Here is a 7855-nt window from a genome sequence, read left to right as displayed (position 1 = left end):
CTCCTCACGATGCAGGAGGAGCAGGAGGAGGTGCTGCGCGCCCCCGATGCCAAGGAGGCCCAGGCTAGCCTCCCGCCGCTGGCCGAGTTCAACCCGTTGGGGCGCTCGCGCTCACAGGAGCCCCTCCAAGAGAGCGAATGCTTAATTGCGTTGAACTCGGCCAGCGGCGGGAGGCTAGCCTGGGCCTCCTTGGCATCGGGGGCGCGCAGCACCTCCTCCTGCTCCTCCTGCATCGTGAGGAGCATCCGGAAGGCGACGAGGTGGGCGCCGCGCTGCCCGATGTCCTCGGCGAGCACCTGGGAGACCGGCGGGAGGCGGGAGGCGGCGGGAGGGCGTCTCAGGCGCACGGCGAGGCTGGCACGGCGCGGCGGGCGGCGGGTGCGGGCGCGGCGGCGGGCGCGGGCGCGGCGGCGGGTGCGGGCGCGGTGGCGGTGCCGGCGGCGGCGGGTGCGGTCGCGGGCGCGGCGGCGCGCCGCGTAGACGGGGACGCGCTTGAGGAGCGGCGAGAGTCGCCCCTTGTCGCCAAACGCGCGCATGAAGAGCGAGTCCGCCCCCTCGAGCAGGCGCAGGTTCTTGGGCGTCATCCCGCCCGCGATGTACAGCCCTCCGAGCGGCACCCACTTGAGGGCAGCGCTCGCCGCCTCGGCGCCAAAGGCGGTGGCGAAGGTCTCCATCGTGAGGCGGCACAGCTCGCAGAAGGGCGCGGCCCCGGGCGCCGAGTGCTGCGCGATCACCTTGCCCTTGAGCTCGCCCGCCGCCCCGACCGCCGCGTGCACCTCCGCCACGACCTTGTCCGGGAAGCGCGCCGAGAAGAAGTCGTACATCGTCGCGAGCCCCGGGCCGGAGATGACACGCTCGACCGAGACGCGGTGCTTCTGCCCGAAGCGGTCCTTGAGGAAGCCGAGCAGCTCCACCTCGAGCGCCGTCCGCGGCGCCCAGTCCGAGTGGCCGCCCTCGGACGCAAACGTCTCGTACGGCGACCCCTCCGCGCTCGCCGTGCTGAAGCACTCGCCGAGCCCCGTCCCCGCGCCGACGCACGCCATCGGCGCGCCCGCCACCTTGGGCGCCGCCTGCAGCGTGACGCACTCCTTGGCCTCGTCGAGCGTGAGCAGCCCGTACCCGTTTGCGACGAAGTCGTTGACGAGCCGCACCTTGCCGATGCCGAAGCGCCGCTCCAGCGCGCCGCCGTCGATGACCCAGTCGCGGTTGGTGAAGGAGACGGCGTTGCGCTCGACCGGGCCCGCGACCGCCAGGCAGGCCGCGGACGGCGGCGGCGGTGCGAGGCTCGGGCTCGGCTGGTCGGCGAGGAACGTGGAGACAATCTGAGGGCGAGCGCGGGAAGGGTTGGAGCGCAAGGGGCGGGCGGGGCGGGCGAGGGCGCAAAGGGGGGGCGAGGGCTCGGCTCAGCATGCGGGATGGGCGAGGGGGACGAGCCGTGGCGATGCGGCGGCGGCCCCGGCGGCCCCGGCGGTGTTAGTGGGTGTTCTGTCTGCTGTGGCCGCAGCCGCTTCAACAGCCGCTCGGTGTGGGAAGAGAAGCCGGAGCGAGCAGTGCGGAGCCGCAGCACTGAGCTCCGCGAGAGTTCATGGAGTCGGCTGGGGCTACACAAGATAGGTGGGTGTCTGGTCTGACGGGCGATGGGATCAACGGTGGCGGGGAGGGGGGCATGGGCAATGCGGCGACAGAGCTGGCGGTGGGGCGGCGGAGAGTCGGCGGCGACGCGCCTGGTCAAAGCTGCCAAAGTCTCCGTTGAGGTACTGCGCCGAGTGAATCAGCTTTCCCGGTGCGCGTTGCTGGTCCATGACGCGCGCGCCCTCCTCGACCGCGTACAGCTGCAGCCGCGTGTTTGTGCCTCCGACGTCGCCGACGAGGACGACCGACCTTGCGGCGAGCGGGGGCGAGAGCGGCAGCGAGCGCAGCATGAGGCGGTGGAAGAAGCGCTGCACGGCGGGGATGTCGGAGGGGGCGGCTGACGGCGTAGACGCGCGGAGCATCCGGAAGGCGACGAGGTGGGCGCCGCGCTGCCCGATGTCCTCGGCGAGCACCTGGGAGACCGGCGCGAGGCGGGAGGCGGCGGGAGGGCGTCTCAGGCGCACCGCGAGGCTGGCACGGCGCGGCGGGCGGCGGGTGCGGGCGCGGCGGCGGGCGCGGGCGCGGCGGCGGGTGCGGGCGCGGTGGCGGCGGCGGCGGCGGCGGCGGCGGCGGGTGCGGGCGCGGCGGCGCGCCGCGTAGACGGGGACGCGCTTGAGGAGCGGCGAGAGTCGCCCCTTGTCGCCAAACGCGCGCATGAAGAGCGAGTCCGCCCCCTCGAGCAGGCGCAGGTTCTTGGGCGTCATCCCGCCCGCGATGTACAGCCCTCCGAGCGGCACCCACTTGAGGGCAGCGCTCGCCGCCTCGGCGCCAAAGGCGGTGGCGAAGGTCTCCATCGTGAGGCGGCACAGCTCGCAGAAGGGCGCGGCCCCGGGCGCCGAGTGCTGCGCGATCACCTTGCCCTTGAGCTCGCCCGCCGCCCCGACCGCCGCGTGCACCTCCGCCACGACCTTGTCCGGGAAGCGCGCCGAGAAGAAGTCGTACATCGTCGCGAGCCCCGGGCCGGAGATGACGCGCTCGACCGAGACGCGGTGCTTCTGCCCGAAGCGGTCCTTGAGAAAGCCGAGCAGCTCCACCTCGAGCGCCGTCCGCGGCGCCCAGTCCGAGTGGCCGCCCTCGGACGCAAACGTCTCGTACGGCGACCCCTCCGCGCTCGCCGTGCTGAAGCACTCGCCGAGCCCCGTCCCCGCGCCGACGCACGCCATCGGCGCGCCCGCCACCTTGGGCGCCGCCTGCAGCGGGACGCACTCCTTGGCCTCGTCGAGCGTGAGCAGCCCGTACCCGTTTGCGACGAAGTCGTTGACGAGCCGCACCTTGCCGATGCCGAAGCGCCGCTCCAGCGCGCCGCCGTCGATGACCCAGTCGCGGTTGGTGAAGGAGACGGCGTTGCGCTCGACCGGGCCCGCGACCGCCAGGCAGGCCGCGGACGGCGGCGCAAGGCCGGCCAGGAAGGCGCGAAGGACGTCATCGAATGCCTTGAAGTCGCCGTTGAGAAACTGCTGCTCTTTGATAATCTTGCCGGGCGCACACCCCGTTGTGTACTTGTCGTCCGGCGATATTTCGTAGGCCTGGAGCCGCGAGTTGGTGCCGCCGATGTCGCCGACGAGGATGAGCGAGGATGCCATGAGAAGAGGCCAGGGAGCGAGAGGCGAGCGACGCGGCGCGATGCGAGGGCGCTGATGCAGAGGCACGCAATCAGAGACACGTACCCCTTTTACTCACCTCACTTTTTTTCTTACTATGTCCCTTGCGAGATTGTTTGTGTCTGTGTGTTGCTCGTGCGTGTCGTCATCATCTGTCCCGCGTCCACCCATACCGCGTTGGTGTCCAGTCCGAGCCTGGCTGTTGTTCATCTTTCTACATACATACATGCACGACACTCAGCGGCCTCGCTGGACCAGAAGAACCGGTCCGCGAGTGCTCCGCAGCAACCTCGCTGAGCCAGAACGTCGGCTCGCGAGGTGGGGTGCTAGTATGAGCCCGATACGTCGCAGTGTTCTTGCTCCCAGCGCTTGCGCTTCGGCGGTTAGTGGTGCACTAACCTCCGAGAAACCCTCCGGGGTCGCTCCTCATCGCAAACCCTCCTGTAAGCAGAGTCCTCCTACGGGAATGTACGTACGAGCCATGAGCTGTATCGTCGTCGCCGTCTCTAGCCAGTCACTCAAACTCTCAGAGATGGGCTAAAGAGGATCCGGAGCGCGGTAAGACTCTGGGTCTCTCTCCGAAGGGAGCGTAGCGTACGCGGAGGGAGCTCAGAGTTGTTGAGTTACCCCGTTCTCTGGAACCTCTTGGAGCAAGAGGAACTCGCAAGAGACGAATGCGGTTCGATCGATCGGGCGGTAGATGAGGGATGGTGGTGGGTCGCTTTGAGAACTGATAGGTTGGCGCCTGTCTGAGATGGAGCCGACGCTAGTCGAGAGCGGTGTGAGGGCCTCGTGGCGCTCGGAGGTCCGGCTCCGGCTCAGGTCAGAGGGCCCAGCGACTCGTCGGTTGGGTGTAAACGGGCATTGCCTGTGGTCTTCAACGCACAAAGGGTGTGAATAGAGCTCTCTCAATCCTTCTGAGCACGAAGACCACTCGAACTCTTCTGCAGACTCTAGTGTTTCCGGTTTTCATAAGCTGTGAATAGTTATTGCGCCCGCCGCAGCCCGCCCTATTCACCTGGGTTTCGCGCCACGGGCCACGAGAGCCCTGTGGAAGAGCCCAGCTGGCATGTTCTATCGCCCGGGTGTCGGGCTGTCTGCATACAGACGTCTCGTCGCCGTGGCCGACGCATGGCTAGTCCGACGTGTGGAGGAGTTTGACCTCAGCCAGGCCGTCGGTGTCGGCGGGCTGACGGCGGCCGCCGGAATCGCGATTCGCTCTGCCAGCTGCCAGCAGCCTCGTGTCGCCGCTCTCGTTGGCGCAGCAGCAGCGATTGACCTTTGCGCCGTCGCTCGACGGCGTCACCGCCCATCCGACCCGCGCAGCTCCTGCAGCTCCTGCAGCTCCTGCTGTCAGTCTTCTGCTCTCACGCACCTCACTCGCCGCGCGCGGATTGTGCGCCGCGCCAAGCAGGACACGTGCTCATGCAAACAATGCGAGAACTTGGTTGCGCCGCTTAGTGGCGGCGCTGCTTTAGAGGAAGCGGCAGCGTGGGAAGCAAAGCAGATGGAGGCGGCGCGGCATGCCAAGGAGCTGCTGCTGGCGGAGGTTGAGCGGCTAAGTGCAGCAAGGGCCCAAGGGCAAGAAGGGCAAGAAGAAGAAGAAGAATGTTGGCGTGGGCGATACGGGCGCCGCTAGGCTCAACGAGGAGTGCTGTGCAGTTAGAGAGCTCGTAGGACGTAGCGAGCTCGATTTTGATGAGAATTTGATGAGAAATATCTCAATTTTGAGCAAAAAACGCCAACAAAAATCGGCGCCTGCGGCGGGCCAGCCTCCGGCGGCGCCTGCGGCGGGCCGCTGCCCAGACCCCGTTTACACCCGAGCTATGCCCCACGACCTGAGCCGGAGCCTCCCGCCGTACAAAACGGCGGTCAGCAGAAGGCGCGGGGTAAGGGTTCCCGCCCGCTAGGCTGCCCTCGGCGCCGAGGCTCGACCCGCTTCTCCTCAGTTCACTAGCACAAACTAAAGTTTGTTTAACATGAACTGTATCGTCGTCGTCGTCTCTAGCCAGTCACTCAAACTCTCAGAGATGGGCTAAAGAGGATCCGGAGCGCGGTAAGACTCTGGGGCCGGTCTGCTCGCTCGTGAAGTCGTCGCGAGCGCTGTCGGTGTCGCAGTCGCCCGACTCGGAGTCGTCAGGCTGGCTGCCGGACTGGTCGTAGCCGTCCTCGGCGTCGGAGCCGCCGCCGTCGGACGGCTCCTCGTCGCGCGGGCACGCCTTGGAGGAGAGGTGCTCGAGGTGTGCTCGTTGGATCAGCCTCTCGCACCCCTCGAGGGCGCCTTTGAAAGAGGGCGGGCGGCGGAGAATCCCTCGGATGAACTCCCCAACCTCTTGGTCGTAGTCCCCGAGGGCGCGCTCGACGACGGCGGCGATGCCGCCGACGGAGAGGTCGCCGCCGGTGAGGGACCGCAGGCACCAGTCCGCGAGCGCGCCGGCGTCTGCGCGTCCCGCCTCGCCGCCGAGCAGGAGCGTGGCGACGGGCGAGGCGACGGCGCGGAGGATTCGGAGAGCCTGCTCGAGCTCGCGCTGTTCGTCGGTCCCTGCGCCGTTGGCGCCGAGCGAGCGTCCGGCGAGGTCGCGCAGCCGCGACAGATCGAAGCTGCAGCTTGCGGCGTCGGTGAGCAGCTGGTGGAGATCCGCGGCCGGTGCGGAGAAGGGCGCGCCCCTTGGGAACAGTCCCTTGACGGCGTCCTCGATCTCGTTTCGGAGCCCCCTGCGCGCCTGGTGGATGTACGAGGGAATCGCTATCGCGTTCGTGCGATGCCCCTCGGCGTCGACGTGGCCGTTCGAGAGGATCGCGCGCAGGACGTCGGTCCTGGCGTCTGACGGGGCGAGGTCGGCGGAGAAGGCCTCGCCCTTGGCCGCGGCGGCGCGGGCGGCCTTGGTGACGGCTCTGCCTCGGATCTCGAGCCAAAGGAGCTCCGCGGAGCCGCCAGGCGCCCGCCCCGGCGGCTCACTCGCTCCGCTCGTTCACCACGGGGGCGGACGCCTGGCGGCGCCGCTGCGCAAAAACACCCAGATCGAGAACGGGGTCCCTGCTGGAGGTTCCCGCTGGCGGTCTGCCATACTCGGAGGCGTACTCTTTTACGTCACCGACAGCGATGGGACGCTCGGGCTTGTCTCGGGTGCGGCTGGCGCTGCGTCTTTGTTCTTTGAGTGGCCACAGGTGTGGGGAGCGGGTGGGGCGGCTGCTGCGGCGGAGGCGGAGGGCGGCTGCCCGCCCCTGCCTTCTGGTCCTGAAGGTGCTTGCTGTCACGTCACCAACGAGTGTGAGTCGCCCGAGTACGTCTTGGGCGCGGTCGTTGCTGCGTTGCTTTTTTTGCGAGTCCGCGGGATCGGAGGGCGGGCGAGGAAGGGGGTCGGCGAGATCCTCTGGTGGGGGGCGGCGAACGTGCTGCAGAACAAGCTGACGCGGGCCCAGTACCTCGATGAGGTGACTTGGACCACCAAGAGCTGGCTGGGGCTGCAGAAGCAGCGCATCTCAGTCGTTCTTCACGCGGCCATCGCAGAGCAGATTGTGAATGAGCTTGCCAGCGGCGAGGGCGGTCGAGTGCACGGAGCTAAGTGCCTCGCCGTCCTCGCGGGAGTCGCTTAGGCGGCTCCAGTGGTGTACCTGTGTTAGTGCCAGTGCGCGCCAGTCCCGTGCCCAGTGTTGTGCGGCCGACGTAAAATTCTTTTTAGCCGAACGCCGTTAGTCCAGCCCTAATTGGCCACTGTGCTGCCCGCCGCCTTTGCCTCGATGGTGAGCGAGTTCAGTGACAACCGCCGCCGCCTCAGCATTCGACGACGAGGCCTGTCTTTGCAAGCCCCGCCCCTGGCCGAACACACCTCTGCCCGGCCGTCGTTGAGCACGCCTCGGGCGTCGTTGCTGTCGGCGCTCTCCGGACTTTCTACCCGGCTTACTGTCGCATCTGAAACTTCAAGCGACGACGACTCTGGCAAATTCGAGCCGCTCGCGGAGCTGCAGCGCCAGATTGAGGTATGCACTTTCGTAGTCGGCATCGCGCTCTTCAGCACGCTCGCGCACTGCAATCCGGTGTCCGCCGTCTTCGCGCTCGAGTTGTGGCACTCGCCGCGCCCGCGCTCGGTCGCAGAGCACTGGGTGATTAGCGAGCGTACGCGCGGCTATCTCGTTTGGATCGCCGCCGTCGACCTCATCATCTTCCTGGGGCTAGCCGCAATGGTTACCATTGGCGTGATTCTGACCAACTGCGTCGATGCCGCCACCATCTCTCCAACCGCGGGCTGGAAACCGCCGCTACCGCCGCTGCCACCTCATTCGCCACCCGGTTTTCCGCCGTCGCCCCTGTCGCCCCCGCCCTCCCCAATGTCGCCACCGCTGCCGCCTCCGATACAGCCGCCGTACCGTCCACCTTCACCTCCGATGCCACCGTTGGCCCCTCCCCCCTCGGCGCCGCCACCATTGTCGCCACCCCCACTTCCGCCGGCCTCCCCGCCGCCGTCGCCCCCGATGCCGCCGTCGCCACCTGCCCCCTCGCCGCCGCCAGTTTCTCCACACCCGCCGCATCTGCCGCCCTCCCCGCCGACGCCCCCGAAGCTGCCGCCGTCGCCTACCTCCCCCCCAGACGCCACCACCTCCGACGCCACCAACTCCTTCCC

The 7855-nt window shown here is 68.3% G+C and overlaps 4 protein-coding genes across 4 annotated transcripts in view; 2 read left to right on the top strand and 2 right to left on the bottom strand.

Annotated features, from left to right (window-relative positions):
• EMIHUDRAFT_464599 (hypothetical protein) overlaps positions 1 to 3215 on the bottom strand; it is a gene marked incomplete at both ends in the record, with an annotated part of 4191 nt that extends 976 nt beyond the window's left edge. Inside the window, 4 exons of the mRNA XM_005766509.1 lie at positions 116 to 296; positions 483 to 1322; positions 1725 to 2045; positions 2235 to 3215. Coding sequence (XP_005766566.1) covers positions 116 to 296; positions 483 to 1322; positions 1725 to 2045; positions 2235 to 3215 — 2323 coding nt within the window. The remainder of the gene's footprint in view (positions 1 to 115; positions 297 to 482; positions 1323 to 1724; positions 2046 to 2234) is intronic.
• Positions 3216 to 4302: 1087 nt separating this feature from the next.
• EMIHUDRAFT_212161 (hypothetical protein) lies at positions 4303 to 4910 on the top strand (the record flags this gene model as incomplete). The annotated part of the gene is made up of 3 exons (XM_005766508.1): positions 4303 to 4488; positions 4648 to 4795; positions 4873 to 4910. The coding sequence occupies 3 exons, from the start codon at positions 4303 to 4305 to the stop codon at positions 4908 to 4910; spliced, it is 372 nt and encodes a 123-aa protein (XP_005766565.1).
• Positions 4911 to 5257: 347 nt separating this feature from the next.
• EMIHUDRAFT_212160 (hypothetical protein) lies at positions 5258 to 6301 on the bottom strand (the record flags this gene model as incomplete). Its single annotated transcript, XM_005766507.1, has 2 exons — positions 5258 to 6050; positions 6210 to 6301. 2 exons carry the CDS (start codon positions 6299 to 6301, stop codon positions 5258 to 5260), a joined length of 885 nt encoding a protein of 294 aa, XP_005766564.1.
• Positions 6302 to 6974: 673 nt separating this feature from the next.
• The window catches only part of EMIHUDRAFT_212158 (hypothetical protein), a gene marked incomplete at both ends in the record, with an annotated part of 2861 nt that continues 1980 nt past the window's right edge, over positions 6975 to 7855 (top strand). The window contains one exon of the mRNA XM_005766506.1: positions 6975 to 7418. Coding sequence (XP_005766563.1) covers positions 6975 to 7418 — 444 coding nt within the window. The remainder of the gene's footprint in view (positions 7419 to 7855) is intronic.

The sequence above is a fragment of the Emiliania huxleyi genome (assembly GCF_000372725.1).
Source record: "Emiliania huxleyi CCMP1516 unplaced genomic scaffold EMIHUscaffold_51, whole genome shotgun sequence".
NCBI lineage: Eukaryota > Haptophyta > Isochrysidales > Noelaerhabdaceae > Emiliania > Emiliania huxleyi.
This window is presented reverse-complemented; position numbering and strand designations above follow the sequence as displayed.